General features: G+C 33.6%; 1 protein-coding gene across 1 annotated transcript in view; it reads right to left on the minus strand.

Annotated features, from left to right (window-relative positions):
* The window catches only part of CNBD1 (cyclic nucleotide binding domain containing 1), a 469,302-nt gene that overhangs the window by 60,246 nt on the left and 381,826 nt on the right, over nt 1–27,230 (minus strand). The window contains exon 8 of the mRNA XM_021090804.1: nt 26,681–26,813. Within this exon, the coding sequence (XP_020946463.1) occupies nt 26,681–26,813 (133 nt within the window). The remainder of the gene's footprint in view (nt 1–26,680; nt 26,814–27,230) is intronic.

Here is a 27,230-nt window from a genome sequence, read left to right on the forward strand (position 1 = left end):
TCCAGGCATATCTGAAAGTTTCTGAAATTCCCAGGTAAACATATCAATAAATTATGTGTCATTTATTGTTATTTTTACTCATGATTCATTGTTTGATTTCATTAATTAAAATGCAAAAATGCCTAATAAATCATATTAAATTTAGAATCTATGAAGTCATCCTAGAATATCTTTGCTAGGCTCTGACCACTTAAATTTTCAGCAAAATCTCTGTAAACCAGATCCATTTAACATGTGTGCCAACCAAATGACTCTGTAAAATGTGGCACATTCCTTTCTCTCATTGAGTATCTGCAGCTAGTAAGTTGTACTTTAATTCATTTAATTGAAGAATGTGCTTCAATTACCATCAGATGAGTTGTATTCTTGACAACAGTCAATTGTGTTTGCTTCAAATGCTATTCATATCATTTGCCTTTTTCATTTTGATTAAAATTTTAATCAAATATTAAACCAATAAATATTCTAAGTGTGAGAGAGTTGATATTTGTAAGAAATCCATCAGAAATATCAACAGGTATTGAGTTGAAAAAGAAAATATCCTAATTAGATATAAGTAAGAGCCTAGGTAAAACAAAACAAAATTTAATCTTCACAAAAGATTTTATTTCTTGTTCTCTTTAAATGAATTAACACTCATATTACTGGGTGTATGAAAATACAGATCTCTAATATGCATCTATATCCAAAGAGGCCTTCTTACCCTATCATAACATAAGAAGTAGGGAATATGTGGTAGATATTTTCAATAAAGTAAGAGGCTTAAGCTGATAAGTCATTTTATATAAACTCTAAATTTGTTTCAATTAAATTATGACTTACTGGTTCTAACATGCCAGTACCTCTGTAAATTTTTGGCCTCTTAGTAGCTAATGTGCCTAGCTTTCAACTGAATAATATATAACCTTAGTTTTTTTTTTTTTTTTTTTTTTTTGGTTCTTCAATATGAATTTTAAACTCCGTGAGGACAGGTACTACTTCTGATGCCTTTACAGAGTTGTGGGTTTTGTATATTGTAAATACTAACAGATATTATTCATTTTCATTATAATTTCTTTATGTCCAGTCTCTGTATATATTCATAAACATATAAATAAATGTTTTGTAAAAATCTTTCCATTACTGAGAATATTAGCAAAATTAATCCATAAATATTTTAAATACTCTATAATATTAAAGGTATAACTATATTGATCTTTTGATTCATATCTGTATTTTTTAAACTGCTGACTTGTGAATGACTGACTTATATATGTTCTCCACATGTTAGCATTCACAGAGTTAAATCAAGTGTCCAAGAGACTAAGGAACCATCTTGTTTCACTTCCACTATTTTTCTTCTAGTTTTATTGATATATAATTGACATACAGCACTGTATAAGTTTTAGGTTAGGGCAAAATGATCTGACTTACCTCATGAAATGATTATCACAATAAGTTTAGTGAACATCCACCATCTCATATAGATACAATGTTAAAAAATAGAAACCAAAAATATATTTCTTGTGAGGAGAACTTTTAGAATTTACTCTCCTAACAATTTCCAGTGTTAATTATATGTATATGTCATACATTACACCCCTAATACTTATGTATAAGTTCAGGTTTCTAACTTTTGATTGTTTTCTTCCAATTTGCCCTTCCCTCACTCCACCTCTGGTAACCACAAATCTGATCTCTTTCACTGTGAGTTTATTTGTTTTTTAAGTATAACCTACAACATTATATAATTCCTGTTACACAACATAGTGATTCAATATTTCCACACATTTCAAAACAGTCTCCATAAGTCTAGTTAAGACATGTCACAATAGAGGATTAAGATGGTGGAATAGAAGGACTGGAGCTCAACTTCTCTCCTAAAAACAACAAAATTCACAACTAAAACCTGAGCAATCCCCACAAAAATGGACCAGAAACCTTAAAAAAGATACCCTACTCCAGAAGAAAAAGAGGAGGACACATCAAGAAGTAGGAGGGGCGATTTCACGATATAAACAACCCCATACCTCCCAGGTGGGAAGCTCCACAGACTGAAAACTAACTGGTTCACAGAGAGAGACTCACCTACCGGAGTGGAGGTCTGAGCCCCACATCAAACCCTCATGTGTGGGGATTTGGCACTGGGAGAAAGAGCCCCTGGAGCATCTGGCATTGAAGGCCAGTGGGGCTTGTGCACAGGAGCTCCACAGGACTGGGGGAAACAGAGACCCCATTCTTAAAAGACACACACGGACTTTCACATGCACTGGGTCCCAGGGCAGAGCAAGGTCTCCATAGGAATCTGGGTCAAACCTGACTGTGCTTCTTGGAGGATATCCTGGGAAAACAGGGGTGAATATGGCTTGTTGTGAGGGAAGGACATTGAAGGCAAAAGTCTCAGGAATATTCAGCAGCTGCCTTTCTCTGGAGGTGGCCATTTTGGGAAAATCTGGCCCCACCCATCAGTCAGTGCTGAGAAGTCCCAGGGCAAACAACAATCCAGGTGGGATCACAGCCCCACCCCTCAGTAAACAGGCTACCTAAAGACTCCTCAGGCACACAGCTGCCTCTAATCTCATCCAGAGACTAAGCCCCAACAACCAGAGGGATTAGAATCAGCTCCACCTACCTGTGGGCAGGCATCAGCCCCTCCCATCAGGAAGCCTACAGCAAGCCCCCATACAGACTTCAGCCACAAGGGGGGCAGACACCAGAAGTCAGACAGGCTACTACACTATTATCTGTAAAAAGATCACCACACCAAAAACCTATAAAAATAAAAACACAAAGAACTATAACTCAGATGAGGGAGAAAGTAAAAACCCCAGAAAAACAGCTAAGCCATGAGGAGATTCTCAACCTCCAGAAAAAAGACTTTAGATTGTTGATGCTGAAGATGATGCAAGACATTGGGAATAAACTAGAGGCAAAGATGGATAACTTACAGGAAACACGGAGCGAAGAGATACAAGATATAAAACCTAAACAAGAAGAGATGCAAAATACAATAACTGAAATAAAAAATTCACTAGAAGCAGCTAACAGCAGAATACAGGAGGCAGAAGAACAAATAAGCAAGGTGGAGGACAGATTAGTGGAAATTATGGATACAGAACAGAAAAGAGAAAAAAGATTGAAAACAAATGAAGAGAGTCTCAGAGAACTCTGGGACAATGTGAAATGCACCAATATCCATATTATAGGGGTTCCAGAAGGAGAAGAGAGAGAGAAGGAGACAGAAAAAATATTCCAAGAGATAATAACCAAAAACTTCCCTAACATGGGAAAGGAACCACTCATTTAAATCCAGGAAGCACGAGTACCATATAGAATAAACCCAAGGAGGAATACACCGAGACACATATTAATCAAACTGACCACAATTAAAGCCAAAGAGAAAATCTTGAAAGCAGCTAGGGAAAAGAAATAAGTAACATACACGGGAACCCCAATAAGGTTATCAGCAGATTTTTCAGCAGAAACTCTGTAGGCCAGAAGGGGGTGGCATGATATACTTAACGTGATGAAAGGAAAAAACCTCCAACCAAGATTACTTTACCCAGCAAGGCTCTCATTCAGATTTGAAGGAGAAATCAAAACCTTCACAGAGAAGCAAAAGCTAAGAGAATTTAGCAACACTAAACCAGCCTTACAACAAATACTAAAGGAACTTCTCTAGGCAGAAAAGAAAAGACAGCAACAGAAAACAAAAATTCCACAAATGACAAGGCTCACCAGTAAAGGTATATATACAATAAAGATACGAAATCATCCATGAACGATAATACCACCAAAATCCGAAATCATGAGAAGAGGTGGGTACAAATGCAGGACACTGGAGATGAACTTGCAATTAAGAGAACAACAATTTAAAACAATCTCATATACATATAGACTCTTATATCAAAATTCCAGAATAACAGCAAACCATAAATCTACAATTGATACACAAACAAGGAATCTCTGAAGAAGAAATATATCTTGTAGTAAATAAGTGCATAATCCACCATGAAGGGGGTCATTTGACATTATTCTTGGAATGCTGAAGTCTTTTTTAGATCTGATTCTGATTTCCTCTCCATCAAAGAATTTATGATAATTATAATTATATAATGCAACTGTACAATTAAATGATACAGTTCTACAATTATATTATTAATAACCATTTCTCTCCATGGTACAATGTAAAGTCTATAATGCCTTGTTTATCACATCACCTAGAATGGTGTAATGCCTTTATTGAAGAATCAGTGAAATGTAACAAATTGTGAGGACACATTTATATAGTTACACAGTTTTTTAACCAACTTATGCATTTTATATTTTACTTATTTTCAGAAGGTGTATTATTTTTGTTATTCTCACCAGTTAAGTTATTCTTTTTATTTTATAAAATATTTAATGGTATATAAGGCTTTATTCTTTATAAGTTTTAGTTGCATAATATACACAATTTTAATATAATGCTAATTTTTAAATAAAAATTGAAATGTAATAGATAATACTACATAGTAAAGCTGAAAGCCATACAGAATGGGATAAAGTATAGAATAAATTTTCTATTTGTCTCAGCATATTTTCCATTCCACTTCTTCAGAGGGAGTCACTTAATCTGTTTCTTAAGATCCATGATATAATAATCTGTGTGAATGTAATAAACTGTGTTTAAGTATATGTATTTTATTTAAAAAAAATTTTAAAGCACAGGCATTCTTCCTAAACCATGCAAACCAATCACTAGATATTATTGAACATGAGAAGAAAATTATATATAGTGATGAATATATTTGCTTTGGAATTTATTAACTAGCTAGTTACCTACAATTATAAAAGAGCTACGAAGATACAGCTGAAGGGTAAGGTTTAAAATGTTCTTTAATTACTGTATGATAGTTTCTTGCTACTATTTACTCAGAATTGTCAATTCAAACTATTTCCAATTTGAATTGTACCAAGTTTTCTTAATTAGCTTCTAACAAGATTTGCTTCATTAATGGAGTTTTTATGATTGTTGTACTTAAAAATAATTATGAAATATGTTCACGCTCCTCAAAAAATAAAAAATAAAGGGGACAAAAATAAATTAATTAATTTAATTAAATTAAAAATAAAAATAAAATAAAATTAGAATGAGAAACCCCCCCAAAAAAAGATATGTCACAATATAACGATATTCCACAGTTATTGACTATATTCTCCACCCCATACATTTCATATCCATGACTTATTTATTTGTAACTAGAATTTGACACCCCTTAATCTCCCTCACCTGCTTCCTTAACTATTTTTTATTTCACAATTTTTATGTGTATTTCCAACCCTTGTTTTCCCTAGTTACAATAACAATACCAGATCAAGTCTATAATGCTGGCATGTTATATGTACATGGAAAAAAGGAGAGAGGGATGGAAGCTCACTGGCACCTGGCTGCAGGGGTTAGTGTGGTTGAAATGCAGCTCACGTCCCCATCAGCATGCTGTGTGTCCTGACACTAGGGCTGCATCTGCCAAGAGGAAGTTATGTCTTTTTCTAGTTCACCCACAAGTGACATATGGTCTGGGGCAATTTCCGTAGCTACTCTTCACTCTGCCTCATATTTAGACTGAGTTTTTTGTCCTTACTCTGTTCTTAAACAAACCAGGGACCCAATAATCTTTACCAAATGTAGAATCCAAACTTCCTTCCACCTATGGTTTTCTGAGTAAAGTATTTAAATCTAACCCAAGATTCTGACGTAATAGTTTCATTTACAGTACTTCTCTATAAGGCCTAAGTGCAAAAAAGAAGGATGTAAAATGTTATGAGGAACTTTTAAATTATATATCTATTTTTCACTTTATTTATTTATTATTTATTTATTTATTTATTTTTGAGCAGGGGCCATGCTCAAGGCATATGGAAGTTCCTGGGCCAGGGATCAGATTAAAACCACACCACAGCCAGCAGCCCAAGCCACCACAATGACAATGCTGAACCTTCAACCAGCCGAGTCACAGAGAACTCCAAAATAAATGTTTTGTTAAAACATCAAACAGTTGGATGTTTCCTTCAGAAAGAGAAAGCAGGGCACATTCTATGAACTGACAGTGTCTAATAAGAACAGGATGACCAGCAATAAAAACTGATTAATAAATGTGGAAATTGATGAAGGAAGGTTAATCCCCAGACCTCACAGGGGCAAATAAGTGAAGTGATAGGAACTCAACTAAACTTAAAAATAATCAAACTCCAGATTTTGTGTTGTGTATTCTGACACACCTCTCTCTACTAACACATAGGCATTTGCTTTTGACTTTTCCAAATACTAGAATACCTCTTGGATAAATGGCATAATATAGTGGAAAAAAGATCCATTTTCTCACTAGTCTATTCTAGATTTCAAATATGCTATTTATTTAATATCTAACCTTGGAAAAGTAAATTTTGAACTTTAGTTTTCCTTAATATCAGTTTCTCTTAATATAGTATCCCTTTATTAATATAAAATGAATGCACTTAACTGATAGAGGTTTTTGGGAAGTAAATGAGACAATATGTGTAAAAGTGGCTATAGAGTATTGGACACAGAGCTCAATAAATCTTCATTTCCTCTTAACCAATCAGTTGACTTCCCTGTCTTAACACAGTAAAGCAATGAACATAAACTTGAGGCTGAATGCATAATCATTTGTCATTCAGTGGGTCAAGGTGTTAGTGGTGGACTAAGGGGTGCCCTCATTTCAGAAGCAGAAAATAATTTTTTTCAAGTCTTCCATCATATTTAGGGATGACATAGTTTAATAAGGTTTTATATTGCTCTAGGAACTTAAGTAGATAACACTGTTTCTTTGCAGGGTGGAGAGGGAAGCTAAGCACTAGTTGCAAATATATATATATAAATTTTAGTAATATATAACATTATATATGTGATAATTTATATATGTATGCATGTATGTATATATCCTAGCTTTGTGAAATATCAAATTAGCTCCATAAAAAAGTACAGCAATGTAGTTAAAATCTCATTACTGAAAATCAGATTTACAAAGCTATTTGAATATCCTTTTCTCATATAAATTATTACAGTATATTTTTCAATACTAAGTTTTCTGATGCATGTAGAATACAATTGCATTCTACATTAAATATGTTAGAAATATTATGAATATCACTTTATCGGGCCCATTAAGATCTATAAAGATAAAGCTTGTGGTATCTCAATTTATCTGTTTATTAGTGTAACATAATCTGCTTAAAAATGAAAATACAAATATTACATATAAATATGTTTTTGTTTTCCTGAGATATTCTCACCTCCCAACACACATGAGCACACACACACAAGCTCACTCATATGTAAATATGTAATTCCAGAGAAATTTTAGATAGTCAAATGTTAGAGTAAGAAAAACAAATCTATAATGACATGGTTTACCTTCTTAGCTATAGCCACGTTTTAGGAAGTAGTAATTATAATGATTTATAAGATTATTTAAAAACACCATAAAGATCATCTTTACTGTCAGCAGTTTTAAAAATCCAGTTCTGTAAATTTGTTATATCCATATTTGCCTTTTTATGTTTTTCACTATCAGGAAGATATCGTGCTGTCCAATATGGAGCCACTAGACAGAGATGTGCTACCACTATAAAATACACAGTGCAGGAGTTCCAATTACAGTGCATCAGAAACGAATCCAGCTAGTATCCATGAGGATGCAAGTTGATCACTGGTCTTGCTCATTGTGTTGGGATCAGGCATTGCCCTGATCTGTGGTGTAGGTGGAGGATGTGGCTTGGATCCCGCATTGCTGTGGCTGTGCTGTAGTCTGTATGCTGACAGCTATAGCTTTGATTTGATCCCTAGCCTGGGACCCTCCATATGCCTTGGGTGTGGCCCTAAAAAGCAAATAAAATAAAATAAAATAAAATAAAATAAAATAAAATAAAATAAAATAAAATAAAATAAAATAAAATAAAATAAAATAAAATAAAATAAAAATACACAGTACATTTCAAATATTTAAAATGAACATATTTTATAAATAAAATGATTGAAATTATCTAATTAATAATTTTATGTTGACTGCCACAATACTTCACCCTTACCCATGGTTTTGCTTTCTTTGGTTTCAGTCACCTGCAATCAACAATGGTCTGAAAATATTTTTTTTTAAATTCTAGAAATAAACAAGTCACGAGTTATAAACTGCACCTTGCTCTGAGTAGCACAAAATCTCACATTGACTTATTCTGTCCTGAGCAGGATATGAATCATCCCTTTGTCTTGCATATCCTGCCCCTTAGTTTAGTAGCCTTCTTGGTATTCATATCAACTGTTGTGCTAATATAGTGTTTGTGTTCAATAACCTTTACTGTAAAATCAACTATACTTCAATTAAAAAGAAAACATATAGTACTTAGTAATAGATCAAAGTGCAAGAGTAGTGATGCTAGCAATTCATATATGCCAAAGAGAAGCCGTAAGTGCTTCCTTTAAAAGAACAGGTGAAAGTTCCTGAATTAATAAGGAATGAAAAAATGATATGCTGAGGTGGCTAAGGTCTGTGGTAATAATATTCTGTGAAATTGTTAAGGAATAAGACATTTGTGCTAGTGTTGCTGTCCTACCTCAAACTGCAAAAGTTACAGCCACAGTGTTTGATAAGTGCTTAGTTAAGATGGAAATTCATAGAGTAAGATATTTTGAGAAAGACCACATTCACATAACTTTCATTATATTATATTGTTATAATCACTCTATTTTATTACTAGTTGTTGAGGTTACACTCTAATCGTACCTAATTTTTACTTTAAATTTTTTTAATATAATGATTTTTATTTTTTTCCATTAGAGCTGACTTACAGTATTCTGTCAATTTTCCACTGTACAGCATGGTGACCCAGTTGTACCTAAAAGTATACATTCTTTTTTCTCCCATTATCATGCTCCATCATAAGTGACCAGATATAGTTGCAAGTGCTACAAGCAGGATCTCATTGCTAATCCATTCCAAAGGCAATAGTCTGTACGAATTAACCACAAGCATCCCATCCATCCCATGCCTTCCCCCTCCTGCTTGGCAACCAGGAGTCTATTCTCCAAGTCCATGAGTTTCTTTTCTGTGGAAAGGTTCATCTGTGCCATATATTAGATTCCAGATATAAGTGATATCATATGGTATTTACCTTTCTCTTTCTGACTTCAGTCAGTATGAGAGTCTCTAGTTCCATCCATGTTGCTGCAAACAGCAATATTTTGTTCTTTTTTATGACTGAGTAGTATTCCATTGCATATATACACACCACATCTGCCTAATTCAATCATCTTTCAGTGAACATTTAGGTTGTTTCCATGTCTTGGCTATAGTGAATAGTGCTGCAATGAACATGTGGGTGCATGTGTCTTTTTTAAGGAAATTTTTGAATAGATATATCCCCAAGAGTGGGGTTGTTGGGTCATGTGGTAGTTGTATGTATAGTTTTCTAAGGTACCTCCATACTGTTCTCCATGGTGGTTGTACCAATTTACATTTCTACCAGCAGTGCAGGAGGGTTCCCTTTTCTCCACACCCCTTCCAGCATTTGTTCTTTGTGGACTTCTGAATAATGGCCATTCCGACTGGTGTGAGGTGGTATCTTGTGGTAGTTTTGATTTGCATTTCTCTAATAATCAGGGATGTTGAGCAGGACTATGTTGGGTAATAGTGTTGAGAGTGAGCATTTTTGTCTTGTTCCAGATTTTAAAGGGAAGGCTTTCAGCTTTTCTCCATTGAGTATTATATTTGCTGTGGTTTGTCATAAATGGTTCTGATTATGTTAAGGGATGTTCTCTCTACACCCGCTTTGGTAAGAGTTTTAATCATGAATGCATGTTGGACTTTGTCTAGGGCTTTTTCTGCATCTATTGAGATGATCATGTTGTTTTTGACTTTTCTGTTTTTAATGTGGTATACGATGTTGATTGATTTGGGTATGTTGAACCATCCTTGTGAACCTGGGATGAATCCCACCTGGTCGTGGTGTGTACGATCTTTTTTATATATTTTTGGATTCAGTTGGCTAAAATTTTGTGTGTCTATACTATAAGTTAAATTTTAACATAGGTATGCATATATAGGAAAAAACAGAATATATAATATAGTGATTTTATATATATATATATGTATATATATACACACACACACACACATGATATATATATTAGTGATGTTGTACATGTTTTCATGTGCTTTGGGGCCATCTGTCGTTGATTTTTCTTTGCACAGTTGCACCTGCATCATATGGAAGTTCCTGGGCTAGGGGTTGAATTGGAGCTGCAGCTGCAGGCCTATGCCACAGCCACAGCAATGCTGGATCCCAGTCACATCTGTGACCTAAGCCTCAGCTTACAGCAACACTGGATCCTTAATCCACTGAGCAAGGCCAGGTATCAAAACCACATCCTCATTGACACTATGCCAGGTACTTAACCCACTGAGCCACAATGGGAATTCCAATATGCCTGTCTTCTTTGGAGAAATGCCTATGTAGATCTTCTGCCCATTTTTTGATTGGTTATTTCTTTATTTTTATATTGAGCTACATGTTTTCTGATGTTTTGGTGATTATATTCTCCCATTCTGTCAGTTGTCTTTTCATTTTGTTTATGGTTCCTTTGCTATGCAAAAGCTTTTATGTTTAATTAGATCACATATATTGATCTTATTTGATTTTATATTGATTTTAATTTTGTTTTTATTTTCATTATTCTAGAAGGTAGAGCCAAAAAAAATATTGCTGTGCTTTGTGTCAGTGTTCTGCCTATGTCGTTTCCTAAGAGATTTATAGTATCCATTTTGAGTTTATTTTTCTTTATCATATTAGAGAATCTTTTAATTTCATTCTTTTACAGATTGCTGTCCAGTTTTTTCAGCACCACTTATTCAAGAGCCTGTCTTTTATTCATTGTATATTCTTGCCTCCTTTGTCATAGATGAATTGAGCTTAGGTGAAAGGTTATTTCTGGGCTTTCTATTCTGTTCCATTGATCTATATTTCTGTTTTTATTCCAGTACCATACTGTTTTGATGACTCGCTTAGTAGTATAGTCTGAAGTCAGGAAGCCTGATTTCTCCAGCTTCATTTTTCTTTCTCATAATTGTTTTTACTATTCAAGGTTTTGGTGTTTCTATAGAAATTTTAACATTTTTTTGTTCTAGTTCTGTTAAAAAATATCATGGGTAGTTTAATTGGGATTGTATTGAATCTGTAGATTGCCTTGGGTAGGGGCATAGAGAGAACCTATCTAAACATATTAAAGGCCATATATAACAAACCCACAGCTAACATCATACTCAATGGTGAAAAGCTGAAAGCATTTCCCCTAAGAACAGGAACAAGATAGCATGTCCATTCTCATGTCTTTTATTCAACATAGGTATAGAAGTCTTGGCCGAAGCAATCAGAGAAGAAAAATAAGTAAAAGGAATATAAATTGGAAAAGAAGAAGTAAAGCTGTCCCTGTTTGCAGATGACTTGGTGCCATACATAGAAAATCCTGAAGACACTACCAGAAAACTACTAGAGCTCATCAATGAATTTAGTAAAGTTGCTGGATACCAAATTAATATACAGAAATCAGTTGCATAGCTATACACTAACAACAAAATATCAGAAAGAGAAATTAAGGAAATAATGACATTTACCATTGTATCAAAAATAAAATAAAATACCTAGGAATAAACCTACCTAAGGAGGCCTATAGCCTACCTATAAGATAGTTTTCAGAGGTCTTTTCAGATAGTTTCCCTCTGAAAACTATAAGATAATGATATAAGAAATGGAGGACAATACAGATTAAAAAATATACCATGTTCTTGGATTGGAAAAATCAATATTGTCATTCCTACCTATTTATGTCAACTTATTAGATGTAAGATCTCACCATACCGAAAAGGAACCCTTTGGTCCAATCCACCTTTTTTTTTTCTTATACAGTTTTGTAGTAGAACTATAATTTGCTTTCATCTGGTAATGAGCTAGGCCTTAGAATTTGGAAGTAAATGAAAATAAAACTATTTTCTATATTTACTTCAATTACTTCTTAAAATCTATCACACAGCAAACACCACATACCTAACTATTTCCATTATTTTAGTATCTGTCTTTGTGCATTGTATCTTTGCACATGTGAAAGAACCTTCCAAAGTGAAGACATTTCAGAAAGCATAAATCTTCAAATGAGATGAAATATCTTCAAATATGGCAAGAACTTACATTAATGGAGATTGGATGGTGGACCACAACATTAAATATAGGTCGCTTTTTAATCAATAGATTGCTTTGGGTTTTTAGAAACCAAATTATAATTATATTTTATTTATTTGTAAAAATAATAGTTATCACAAAATACTTTTAATAAACAGAAAAGTAGAAAAAAGCCATCAATACTATTGAGCAATGAGAATCCCTGTTAATATTTTGGCTATAAATAATATTTATTTTTCAGTAGAGGAGTTACCATTTAAAGAAATTCTGCTCTGAAATTTGAGATGATTTTGATTAAAACAAATGGTATTTGTAATTCAGCATTTGTATTGTTTTAAGCATCTCTATATTTTGTTTGCTTAGTGAAAAGAAAATTTATTTTCATATATTTGGTTTGCTTAAAATGTGAGAAAATGGTGTTGGGTCATTTTATTTTTTACATGGAAGAAAATGCAACTTTATTTCAAGTATCATGAGATAGAATGCCAAAAGTTAATTGTATTCATGAGAAAGATTATAAATTTTATAATTATGAAATAAAAGAGGCAACGGTCATATGAGGGAAGTAGAAAAAGGTAAAGCAAAGTGCTCCATAAAGAGCTTCAGCATTACATGTTAGCTAAAAAGGGTTCTATTTACTCATAGAGAATTTGAATAGACGAGTGTTTTATTATTCAAATATGTTTGTATCGTATCCTTTTCAAAGTATTTGAATTAAATAAATGATTTATTTTGATTACTATCTAGTAGTTAGATAATTATTTAAATCAGCAGTAATTGTTTTTCTGCTTTACATAATTGTTTTACATATTATTGATCTTTATCTTACTATAATTAAATTAACTGAGAAAAAAATTAAATGACACTTTCTACAAAGTTTGTCTGGATGTAGTCTATGGATATTTATATACCTTTGTCCAATTGCAAAATCAAGTGAGAACAAAATCAGTGGTTTTATAGTATGTAGTTGTATTAGTTTCCTATGGCTGCTGTAGTAAATTATCACAAACTAAGTGACTTAAAACAATAGAAATGTATTCACCGAAGTTCTGGAGGCCAGACGTCTGAAATGAAGACGTCAAAAAGGCTGTGCTCCCTCAGGAGTTTCCATAACTTCACTTTCCTAGCAGGTAGTTGCTGGCATGCATTGTCATTCCTTGCCTTCTGAAGGCACCGCTCCAAGCTATTCACATCACCCTCTCCTCTGTTTCTGTCTTTATCAAATCTCTCTCTGCATCCTTCTTATAATGATACATGTGCTGGCATACAGGACCCATCTGGATAATCCAGGAAAAATTTCTCTCAAGAGTCTTACCACATCCTTTTCTATGTACACTAATATTCACAGGTTCCAAGATTAGAAACCAAATATACCTTTGGGGAGTCATTTTTACACCTGTCATAATAATTATAAAGAAAAAAATCTCACTGCAATATTTAAATTTGTTATTTATCAAGATGTTCAGTATGTGTGCAATTTTCATGCACAAATGTTATGTCAACCAAACAAGAACTTCCCCAAAGTGACTTTTCAAGCAACAAAGATCTTTGGATTTTAATAGCAGTGTGTTTTATTTTCCATTGGAAAAATGTTCAGAATATTGCATGCAGAATCTAATAAACTTAAAGCTTAATTTTAAAGATCTCATCTAAGTGCATCTAGATTCACATATTTTCTATATGAGCAAATAGTTATGAAATAAAATTTTTAACAATAAAATATTAATATAATTACATTTAACAATATTTCTAACCATAATATTTTTGAGGTAATTTATTAAAGCTTCTATGTTAATAACAGTAAAATATTTTTTCATAAAATGTTAATTTAAGTATTAAACTTTACATAGTCATTACACTTTTCCATTATTAATTTTTACTCTAGCAAACAGATGTATTATCAAATCATGAGGAAAGAGTATTAAAGAAAAGCAGCAGCGTCATGAAAAATATTGCTTGAATTGTCAAAGAAATATAACATAGACATTTCCATGTAGAAATTTTGGGTTATATTTAAGTGATTGTGACTAATAAATTTAGAAAATAAAATAATAAAAATAAACATATTCTGAATTTGTATTTTTAGATAATCAGTATCATTATAAATCCTTTCGTAGAAACACAAACTAACAACGAAGCTTAAAAGTCAAATGGTGGAGTTCCAATGTGGCTCAGTGGAAACAAATCTGACTAGCCTCCCTGAGGATGAAAGGTCGATCCCTGGCCTTACTCAAAGGGTTAAGGATCCAGCATTGCCATAAGCAGCTCAGATGCAGCTCAGATCTGGTGTTGCTGTGGCTATGGTGTAGGCCAGGGGCTACAGCTCAGATTCAACCCCTAGCCTGGGAACCTCTGTAAGTCATGGGTGCAGCCCTAAAAAGGCAAAAAAAAAAAAAAAAGTCAAGTGGTAAGCAGATCCTCCACAGCTTTGGGAACATTTGCAGATGGCAACAACCAAAGATCTTGGGCTTTAACGACAAAGAAAAAAGGAAAAATTTCATGCTTTTCCAAGGTAAGGAATAAGAACACGCTAAGTAATGCCAAGACTCTCAATGAAAACATGAATTACAAATATTTATCCATTGATGGAACAAATCTTTGAGAAAACTATGTTTACCTTGGGTTCTGGATAGCAAAAAATAAAATAAATAAAATAAAATAAATAAAATAAAACCCAACTCTCCTATGAATATTTAAAATAATGGCTTATTTGCATTCACAGAGTTCTTAGGAGTGGGGATGGGGTGGTCTGTATTTAAATACCTCTGGGAAATGTGAGAAAAATTTTGTCCTAACCCAAGGTGTTGAGTAGAGCACAGGTTCATTTAAATCCCTGCTTGTGAATCCTGCCTGGTGGCTGGGGTAAGAGCTGACATCCACAGATATACACACATCTATGCAGCAATAAGCTATTCTGGTTGGAAAAAACAAACAAACAAACAAAACATGGCGTGTCCTGGTAACAGTGCTAAAGAGTGTTGAAAATATACTGGAAATGGTCTATTCCATACTACAATACCTTGAATAATTAAAATATCTCTCATATTAATTTCCTTCCATTATTACTGTCAAAATTGTCTTTCGACTTACTGCTTCCAGACTACCAAAGTAGACTTCTACTTTTTTTCTGTTTTTCTAGAACCTCTCTCCTTTAACCATCATTCACATTCCTCTCCTTGATCCATTCTTCAAAAACTTTTACTTCTCAGTCCCTTCCTATTATTTAAAAACCTATAATGATATGACATTAGCAATAAACTAACGTACATGCTCATGAATATGACATTTTAAAATGCCTCACACTTTCTACAGTTTTGACTGAGCTCCCATTGCTCATGAATAGGCACTTGACTTGAATTGGGTTGTTTGATATGCTGTCCTGAATCAATATCTGCAAACCATATATTGACTTATGTGTAACAACTATCACTTCCAGCCACTGTCCAACTATGTCCCAAAATTCCTCCATTCATCCATTTTCTACTGCATCTGTTGGAAAATAGTAATTTAACAATCATTCTCATAGATAATATATATGTCCGTGAGATATTGAAATTTATTTTAGTGTATACTTGTGATCCATCTAATTAATTTAAAACCACACTTTTTTCACATATTTTTTTCTAATTGTTAAATCTTTGAGACCAAAACCGAAGTTAAAGTACCTTACATGGTAGCTTCACCAAATAATTGATTTTATGACTTTTTAGTGCATTTCTTTTAATCTCTACAAAACAAGTACCATAGTGTTTTGCACATTTGCACATTGACTAAATATTAAATGAAGAAATTCTGAAAAAGGACTTATTTTCAATAAAGATCATCTTTAATACAAAGGACACCAGGGCACTACTCTTCATTTCTGGGTAAAAAAGATAGACTCTTTTAATATAAATTTAAATATAAGACTTATTAGAAGGTTTATAAAACTGTAGGAGGGCCATGGAATGTGGTTTAAAAACTATTAGAGTCAGGAAAAAAAAATCAGCCAATGAAAAACTTGTCCCACAGTATGGCACTCTTAGAGGAAACCTCTTTCCTGTTGCTCCTGCCAATCTCCAGTAGAAATGCTAGGAGTGAAATTAGAACTACCATGCTCATCTCCATGCTTATAAGAGCTGCTCTGTGACCACTTTCAAATGGTGTAAAAGCACATCTGCTAGACAGAGCTCAGACCAAAATCAAAATTAAAGCTTTTACACAGGATCTACCATACTCAGAAATTATTTCATACAGGAATATTTGTAGTAACTATGTGCATTATGAAAAATTTTAAAAAGTGGGAAGGAGATCATATGTATATGTATCAGTTATTATTCCATTTCCACTTCCTTATATTACAAAAAGTTGGCTGGATATACAGTAAGAATTGAACATAATGACTAAAAATAAAAATGACTATTTGGTAGATTCAAAAATTTTTACCCCTGGTGATTTCTTGAAGAGAACAGACTTTCAAACTGCCTTTATTGAGTGTTATCCTTAAAACCATGTTAACGTTTACCTTATTTAATAGTAGTATATTAAGTTAAAATTGGTTTTTATCTAGGTTGAGTTGAAAACACTGGCCTCTAAGCATTCTCAGTGCCAACTGAAATAATATAATTTCCTTAAATCTCTATTAAATGAAAATAAAGCAACAAATTTTGTTTTAATTAAAATTTAAAAACAAAAGTATGTTTATGTGTGTTAAAAGTAAATCATTAAATATCATTTCTCTAAAAGATAGTATATGATAAGTATTAATGCAACCCATATCCACGTCTACACAGTAAAAAAAATTATTCTGGAAAAAATATGTCATAATTTTTGTCTAAAGGCACACACCAACATAAAAATGATTATTATTTTTAATTCAACATATATTTCAAGAGTTTACAAATCCTAAGCACTTGTTAGAAGAAGATTCTATGTAAAATTTGGAGACACAGAACTGGCCCAGATTCAAGTGGCCTTTTGTTACTTCTTTTTTTTTTTTTTCGGTCTTTTTAGGGGTGCACCCACAGCCTATGGAGATTCCCAGGCTAGGGTTCGAATTGGAGCTATAGCCACTGGCCTATACCACAACCACAGCAACAAGGGATCTGAACTACATCTGTGACCTATGCCACAGCTCACAGCAACACCAGATCCTTAACCCACTGAGCAAGACCAGGGATTGAACCTGCATTCTCATGGATACTAATCAGATTCCTTTCTGCTGAGCCATGATGGGAATTCCAGAAGTGGCCTTTTAACAATATTAGGGTTTAGAATTTTAATCTAGATGACAAGGGGAAAAATGTTGGTTAGGAGATGAGTGATAAGATAAATTTTATTTTAGTAACAGCATGGCTGAGGTTATAAAGTATAGTATAACTGAGAGAAAAGGAGAGTGGGAAGAGAGGGAAGGTAAAAAAGAAAAGTGGTGACAAAATTCTGGTTCTGGGTAAAATGGAATAAGCACAGGGACATACAGTATACATGATAAAACCCAAAGACAAGGAGAGTATCTTAAAAGTAGCAAGAGAAACATGACTCATCACTAAAGAATGAACCATAATGAGATTGACAGCTGACTTCTCATTAGAAACTATTTCTAGTTTTGAAATAATCCTTCAAAAGTGACAGAGGAGTTCTGGTTATGGTGCGGCAGAAATGAATCCAGCTAGGAACCATGAGGTTTTGGGTTCAATCCCTGGTCTCACTCAGTGAGTTAAGGATATGGCCTTGCCATGAGCTGTGGTGTAGGTCATAGATGTGGCTCTCTGCATTGCTGTGCCTGCTGCATAGGTTGGCAGCTGTAGCTCACATTTGACCCCTAGCCTGAGAACTTCCATATGCTGTCGGTGCTACCTTAAGAAACAGGAAAAAAAGAAAAAATGATAGAGAAATACAGACCAAAATAAATAAATAAATAAATAAATAAATAAATAAATAAATAAAGGACTCTGTACACTGTTTAACTGTCAAAATAAATTCTTTACAGAGAATGATAATGAGGTAGGCCAGAAATTCAGATCTATATAAAGGTAAAATAAAAATTGTATTTTTATTTTTATTTTTATTTTTTTTTGTCTTTTTGTTGTTATTGTTGTTGTTGTTGTTGTTGCTATTTCTTGGGCTGCTCCCACGGCATATGGAGGTTCCCAGGCTAGGTGTCGAATTGTTGCTGTAGCCACTGGCCTACGCCAGAGCCACAGCAACGCGGGATCCGAGCCGCGTCTGCAACCTACACCACAGCTCACGGCAACGCTGGATCGCTAACCCACTGAGCAAGGACAGGGACCGAACCCACAACCTCATGGTTCCTAGTCGGATTCGTTAACCACTGCGCCACAATGGGAACTCCTATTTTTCTTCTTTTTAGTTATCTGACAGATAAAATTTTGTTCAAAATAATATTAGAAACACTATATTTGACTATGCATGCTTTTATATATATATATATGCTTAGCTATGTTGTACAGGAGTCAAATGAATGACAGTAATGTTAAAAAAAGATGGGAGGGAGGAATGAGTATTATTTTGTTACTACAAGGTATTCACACTATTTGTGAATCAATAAGTGTTATTTGTAAGTGGGCTTGGATTAGTTATAAATGTATATTGTAAACTCTATGGCAAACACTAAAAACAGTAAGAAAAAACTTCCTAAAATCAGTATAATTGACATGCTAAGAAAGGAGAGAAAAGTGGAATCATATGAAATATTCAATTAAAGCCATAAAAAACAAAAAATGAGTAGAAGCCTAAAACAGGAACAAAGAACAATGGTAATAGATAGAAAACAGTAATAAATATGGTAAATATTATCCAACTATACCAATAATCACTGTGGACATCAATAGTTTAAATGCACCAATTAAATGACAGAGATTTTCAGAGTGGATAAAAAAAGAGACCCAAAAATATGGTGCCTAAAAGAAATCCACTTTAAACATGAAGACATAAATAGATTAAAGATAAATGGAGAAAAGAAAGCACTAATAGAAAAAGAGTGTGGATAGCTATATAATTTCAGGAAGAGCAGACTTCAAAGTTAGAAATGTTATGAGAGACAAAGAGGGCATTGCATAATGATATGGGGGTCAGTTATACAGGAAAGCATAATGATCTTTCCCTTATATGTGCATCAAAACATATTAGGCAAGGAGTTCCTGTCATGGCTTAATGGTAACAAACCCGACTAGTACCCATGTGGCTTCAAGTTCAATCCTTAGCCTCACTCGGTGGGTTAAGGATCTGGCATTGCCATGAGTTCTGGTGTAGGTCACAGAAGTGGCTTGGATCTCATGTTGCTGTGGCTGTGTCATAGGCCAGCACCTACAGCTATGATTCAATCCCTGGCCTAGGCATCTCATATGCCATGGGTATGGCCCTAAAACAGCAACAAAAAAAAAAAAAAAAAAAAAAAGGAAAAAGATGTAAGGCAAAAATGATAGAACTTCAAGGAGAAATAGGTAAATACACCATTAAATCTGGAGACTTCAACTCTTCTCTTTCTCAAAGGGAAAGATCTACTAGGACAGAGCTGAATTTAATACCACCATCAGTCAAATGAGTAAAGGACATCTATAGACTAAGTCATTCACAAAAGCAGAAAACTCATTCTTCTCAAGCTTGCGTGGAGTATTCTCAAGGGAGACCACTTTCTGGGCTGTAAACACAACTTAACAAATTTAAAAGGATAACAATCGTAAAATGTGTGCTCTTAGATCACAGACAACAGACCACAACAGAATTAACTAGAAACTAATAACAGAAAGAAAAGAGGACATTTTCATAATATGTGCAGATTAAACAACACATGTCCAAATAATACATGGGTCAAAGGAGAAATCTCAAGAGAAATTTAATATTTAGAATTAAATATAACAGAAAATACAATTTATCAAAATTTGTAGGATATAATGATAGCAGTGCTTTTAGAGAACTTTATAGCACTGAATGCATTTAGTAGAAAAAGAAGAAATAGGAATTCCCATCATGGGGCAGCAGAAATGAATCAGACTAGGAACCATGAGGTTGAGGTTTCAATTCCTGGCCTTGCTCAGCAGGCTAAGGATCTGGCATTGCCATAAGCTGTGGTGTAGGTCACAAACGTGGCTCAGATCTGGCATTGCTGTGCCTGCAGCATAGGGCAGCAACTAAAGCTCCAATTGGACCCCTAGCCTGGAAACCTCCATATGCCACTGGTTCAGCCCTAAAAAGCCAAAAAAAAAAAAAGAAAAAAAGAGATATCTAACATAAAAAAAAAATCTAAGCTTCCATCTTAGGAAATTGGAAAAGGAAAAGCAAATTAAATAAAAAGTAAGCAGAAAAAATAAAATAGTAAAAATTAATGCAGAAATCAATGAAACTGAAAACAGAAAATTAATAGAAAATGAACAAAACCAAAAGCTGGTTTTACAAACCAACATTGAAAAATGAAACTGGAAATTAAAAATGCAATGCCATTTACATTAACATCTCTAAAAATGAAATCTAGGTATAAATCTAACAAATATGTAAAGCTCTATATGAGGAAAACTATAAAATTCTAATAAAAGAAATCAAAGAGCTAAATTAAAAGAGAGATATTCCATTCTCAGTATAGGAAGATAATATTGTCAAAATGTCCTTTTTCCGAATTTGAGCTATAGATTGCATGCAATTTAATTCAAATTCCCAATAAACTTTTAATGAATATTGACTAAATGATTCTAAAGTTTTTATGGTGAGGCAAAAGTTACACCACAATATTGAAAGTGAAGAACAAAGTTGGAGGATGGACACTACCTAAGCTCGATATTATAAATCAACAATAATCAAATCATCAACATTATAAATCAACAGTAATCAGTGCAATGTTGATTTAAGGGTATACAAATAAGATAATGAAACAAAATAGAAAGCACAGAAATATACCTCATAAACATAGCTAACTGATCTTTGACAAAGGAGTAAAAGTAATAAAATGGACCAAAGATATTCTCTTCAACAAATTGTGCTAGAGGTGTTCCCATTATGGCTCAGGGGAAACAAACCCAACTATTATCCATGAAGATGAAAGTTTGATCCCTGGCTTCACTAAGTGGGTTAAGAATCCGGCATTGCCATGAGCTGTGGTGTAAGTCAGAGATGCCTCTTGGATCTGGCATTGCTGTGGCTGTGGCATAGGCCAGAGGCTACAGCTCTGATTTGACCCCTAGCCTGGGAACCTCCATATGCCACAGGTGTGGCCCTAAAAAAAACTGACCAAAAAAAATTGGTGCTGGAACAACTGGACTTCACATGTTAAAAAAAAAAAAAAAAAAAAGAATCCAGACAAAAATTTAACCTCTCACAAAAATTAACTCAAAATGGATCATAGATATAAATGTAAATTTTTTTAAGTTCCACAAGGTAATATAAGAAAAAATCTAGATGTCCTTGAGTGTGGTGATGCTTTCATTAAAATTAAAGAGTTCTGCTCTGTAAAATGAATATTAAGAATATGAGAAAACAAAAACACATTGGGAGAAAGTATTTGCAAAAGACACATCTGAAAAACACTCTTATCTAGAATATACAAAGAACTCTTAAAACTCAACAATAAGAAAACAAAAAATCTGATTAAAAAAAAGGACAAAGACTTTAACAGACACTTCACCAAAGAAGATATATAGATCACAAGCACATGAAAATATGTTCTACTCATATATCACCAGGGAAATTCATATTAAAACAATAAGACATCACTGGAAATCTATATGGGTGACCAAAATCTAGGATACTGACAACACCAAATGTTAGCAAGGATGTGGAAGAACAGGAACTCCCATTATTAGTGGTAATAAAAAATGATAAACCACTTTGGAAAAGACAATTCAGCAGTTTCCTACAAAATTAAACATATTCTAATCATACTATCCTGCATTTGCATTTACACAAAAGAGTTGAAAACTTATGTCCACACAAAAATCTATTGGAAGATATTAATGTTTAGTGTTTTTGTTTTGTTTGTGGTTGTTTTGGTTTTTTGAGGGGAATTTTTTTTGTTTTTTGGGGTATTTTTCCCTTTTTCTTTCTTTCTTTCTTTCTTTTTTTTTTTTTGACCATGCCAGGGCACATGGCATTCCAGGGCCAGGGATCAGATCTGAGTTGCAATTATGACCTAGGCTGCAGCTGTGGCAATGCCAGATCCTTAACCCACTGTGCCAGTCTGGGGAGAAAAACTGCATCCCAGCTCTCCCAAGATGCCACACATCCCATTGTGCCACAACAGCATGCAAATGTTTTTAGTAGCTACATTCAAAATGCCAGCACCTTTCAGTATGCAAAAGATTGAAACACTGTGGTACATCCAAACAACAGTATACATCCAATCTTAAGAAGAAATGAGCTATCAAATCATGGAAAGATTTGAAAGAAACAAATACCTATTATTAAACTGAAATAAACCAGTGTGAAAAGACTGTATCAGAATTGAAATTTTACGTATTCTATGACAATCTGGAAATGGCAAAAATCAAAAGAATACAGTAAAAATATCAGTGGCTGTCAGTGGTTTAGGGAGGAAAGAGAGATGACTATGTGGCAGAGAATTTTTAAGGCAGTAACTATTCTGGAGTTCCCATCGTGGCTCAGTGGTTAACAAATCTGACTAAGAACCATGAGGCTGCCGGTTCGGTTCCCAGCCTTGCTCAGTGGGTTAAGGATCCAGTGTTGTCGTGAGCTTTGGTGTAAGGTTGCAGACGTAGCTCGGATCCCGCGTTGCTGTGGCTCTGGCATAGGCTTGGCAGCTACAGCTCCTAGCCTGGGAACCTCCATATGCCACGGGTGCAGCCCTAGAAAAGGCAAAAAGGCAAAAAGGCAAAAAAAAAAAAAAAAAAAAGGCAGTAACTATTCTGTACAATAAAATAATGGTGGATAAATAACATTAAATATCTGTCCAACTCAAAATGTCCAACAACTAAAGTCAGCCTTAAGGTAAACTATGGGTTTTGTTTGATGATGTTTCAGTTTAGGTTCATTCACTGCAACAAATGTACCACTCTGGATGAGCATGTTAATAGTGAGGCGTAGTATGCAAGATTGGGAGCTGAGGGATAGATGGGAAATCTATATCATTTGCTCAGTTTTGCTGTGAACTTAAAAATACTCTAAATAGTAAAGAATACTAAAATAATTAAATGAACTAATATGCTACATTACATAATATTCATTTAGTGCAAAAGAGACCAGTAAAGGAGAATAGGAAGAAAAACATCGCAATCAATGGCACCCCTCAAGCACAAACCTGGTTCTGGGAGGCTCAAGAATGTGCCTTGAGGCTAAGTGTTGATACCTTGCAGAGTTAATTGACCTGAGAGGACTTGTATCAAAAATGTTGCAATTTAGAGCCTAGAACTTCAAATTTCCATTAAGTAGAAATTCTGTGGCTGAAACTCTATTTTTAGTTTGTGAAGATTAGAATTTTTTATCACTATCATATTGGCAAATTTTATCTCTTAAACTAAATTGATTACTACCTCTAATTGATTAGTATCTCTAGTTGTGATGTTTTCTATATCATATCTTACCTGGAAAAAATAGAGCATATGAACATAAGCAGGATAACAATAAAATGTACCCAAATGGTTTGTTGATGCCAAGTTAATTTACCTTCTTTTTTTTCCTTATATGCATAGAAATAAGTTGTGTAAGTGAGATCAACTGGTTGCCTTTATCCAGCCAGTCAGACCTTGGAAAAATATCCCATGGGAAGATTTTAGCTGGTGTGATAAAAAACCAGGCAGATCCAAGTTACAATCAACCTTGTACACATTCCTTATAGAAAGGCTCCTTTGCATTTGAAGCAAAAGTGAGAGAGAAGACTTAGGAAGTTAACAAGAGAAACAGAGCCAGAAATAAGCTTTAATTCTTTCATAAATTTCCAGGAATTAATCCTAAATCTCTCTGAAACATCATCCAATATACATTCTTAAAATAAGATCAAAACACACATAACTATGCTTTAGGAATCATACTGCTGCTAATTTTAAACCTAGCTAATGGAAATATAATTTGAGATTTGAGCTACACTGTTTTCTGATGAAAATTCAAAATAAATCTTGAGTAAAGTCAAGAAGTATATCTAATGCCTTTCTTTAATACATCAAGTTTGTCACTTTTGATATATCAAAAGAAAATCAGATAAGCTTTAAAGGACTTATTCTTCATCTGGGTATGTTTATTTTTAAGAACCATAGTATTTCAGAGCTTAAAGAAGCTTTGAAAAACATCTAGTGAAACTGTCATTCCTCTCTAAGTAGGATAAATGGTTTTTAAAACTGTATAAGTACAAGCACCAAATATTCAAAGGGCTGGGACTCAGTGGATAAAGAATGTCACCTTTGACTTATACAATATTCACAGATTGTTCAGTGCAATAGATAGTTTCCACCACTATTTTAAAAGGCATTTACCAAAAAGAACTTAAACCCAGTATGTCTGAGAAACTACGTATCACATCAGCATTTTATTGATTTTGTGATCTAAGTTTAAATCTTTTTTAAGTTGTATTTTAGACAGAAACACATATTCATCATAATTTATCAAATACATTAAAACATATAATCATTCCACTTTTCCAAATCTTATATTCTTTTGGCACACATAGTTGAAAAAAATCCTTGATTATGGTTTCTTTCTTCCTTTAAAATCATCTGGAAAATATTAATGTCCTGATAAATTAGCAAAGCTAAGAAGTTTTTACATAAAGTAGCCTAGAACTAAGGCATGGACCAAGATTTGGTATTACTAATATAAAAAGGAAAACACATGATAAATCCAACCATCCACATTTTAAAAAATTATTTTAGGTTAAATATGGGCTAAATACTGTATTTCAAAATAATTACAAATAAAACATTAAAATAAGCATAGGTATAAATTTGGAAAAAAAATTAGGAAAAGGTTCATAGTCTCATTAAATTTAATAAGTTTATTAGGGAATCTCGGTTTTCGAAGCATAACTGTGTTTACTTTTTTCTAGAAGGTGAACTTTCTGTATGGTGTTATGTTAAACCTCACTTTTCTATTATATAGTGACTCCATCAAAGCTTTTCTTAGCTAGATTCCTTAACTACTTCACCATAGTTTTATTATTAGAATAGTCACATTTTGGAATTTATAACTTACACCCATACTTTTTATAATTTTTTTCAAAGCCTCATCTGCAGCATATGGAAGAATTTACTGGCTAGGGGTTGACTCTGAGCTACAGTTGCCAGCCTATGCTACAACCACAACAATCCCAGATCCAAACCAAATACACAAACTACAAAGAAGCTTGTGGCAAATCTGGATCCTTAACCCACTGAGAAGGCCAGTAATTGAATCTACATCCTCTTGGACATTGTGTAGGCTTCTTAATCCACTGAGCTACACGGGAACTCCTAATTTTAAATTTAATTTAGAAATGTTCTCCTCCTCCTGGCACCACCTCCCTCACCACAGTCATGGCTCTGCAGGCTTGAGGTAGGCTAGTGATTCGTGACTGAAGGAAATCTAAAACTCTGACCCACGTATCATAGTCCCTTTTGTGTTGGTGTCAGTTTTGCCTGCTATAACAAATATCATAGATCAGGTGGCTTAAACTACAAACATTCCTCTCAGTGTTGGCACTTGGGAAGTCCAAGATCAATAGATTCAATTCTATTAAGAGCCCTCTTTCTGGTTTGCAGACCGCTGCTTTCTAGTGATATTTTTGCATGGCCAAAAGAGATCAACTCTCTCTCTCATCTCTTATTTTAAGGAAACTAATTCCATTCATCAGGGCTGTACTTTCATGTCTTAATTACCTTCCAAAGTTCCCACATCTAAATAGTATCACATTAGGGATTAGGGCTTCAACAAAAATTTTGTGGGACATAAATATCAGTCCATAGCAGTTGGCGTCTCTTACTTAGAAGGCTTTCCTAGATGGAATCATTGTACAGAATGACTCAATGTTACCTTCACTTTTTATGTATATATAAAACAGAAGAAACTCATGCATCATTACAACACTGAATATTGGAAATATAGGAAGCTTCACTGCTATTATCCCTTATCTCAGCTTCACTTGTTCCCTACAATGATATTTTCCCTGATAAGGGGTATCGCAAGGATTGATAAGCAAACATGTTGCTTAGATAGGTGTTATACTAGGAGAACAGAAAAAAATGACAATAAACTCTCATTGCATAACTACTCTTTATGGTTTGGTCCTGACTTACACTGACTGCCAGGGTAGGACAAGGATAGAGCTGTGGGAAGAAATAAGAGGATGTAGAAGTAAGCCCACTTCTGAGATCCCTCTTCAAGTCAACATAGAATGATTTTTAATTTAAGAAAGCAATACTCCAATTCAAAGGTAAAATTAAATATATTAGAGAAACACTCATTAATAAATACTGTAAAAATATTAAAACTAAGAAAAATTACAAATTCCAATAATATAATGTCATACAAAGAAAATGATGCAAAACTGCATTAAACTCACCATGACCTGGAGGAAATTTTTTCCATTTAATGAGTGTAACTAGCTCATATATGGATAAAGTAGGCCACTCTTCATAATATGGACACTTACGAATTAATGTCACCTTATGTTTATTTTCTAGCTTTGTTTTTTCCTAAAAAAAAAGGCATTATCAAAAATTTTATATTAGGTGTTTTTTAAAAAGAAGAGAGAAAGGATATAATACAGATCAATGGATGTAAAAAAATAAAATCTATATGAATAAAAATTAATATAAAATGCATTTGAATTTTAGGGGAGCATGTCCACATAACTATATTGAACTTTTAATCTTCAGATCTGCTACTAAAATACTTCCAATTTTTTTAGACATCTACAAATATTTTTACCATTTAAAAAAATCCTATTATATTCAAGACTGCACTTAAAGTTGAATTTGACATCACATATGTGATACTGACATTTTGAAAATAAAACAAACATACAAAACAATTTTTTTAGCAAGCCACTTGAAACCACTTACATGAAGATCATTGTATCAAAAGAAACCTGTTAGGGATTAAATAAAAAA

The sequence above is a fragment of the Sus scrofa genome, chromosome 4 (assembly GCF_000003025.6).
Source record: "Sus scrofa isolate TJ Tabasco breed Duroc chromosome 4, Sscrofa11.1, whole genome shotgun sequence".
Taxonomy (NCBI): Eukaryota; Metazoa; Chordata; class Mammalia; order Artiodactyla; family Suidae; genus Sus; species Sus scrofa.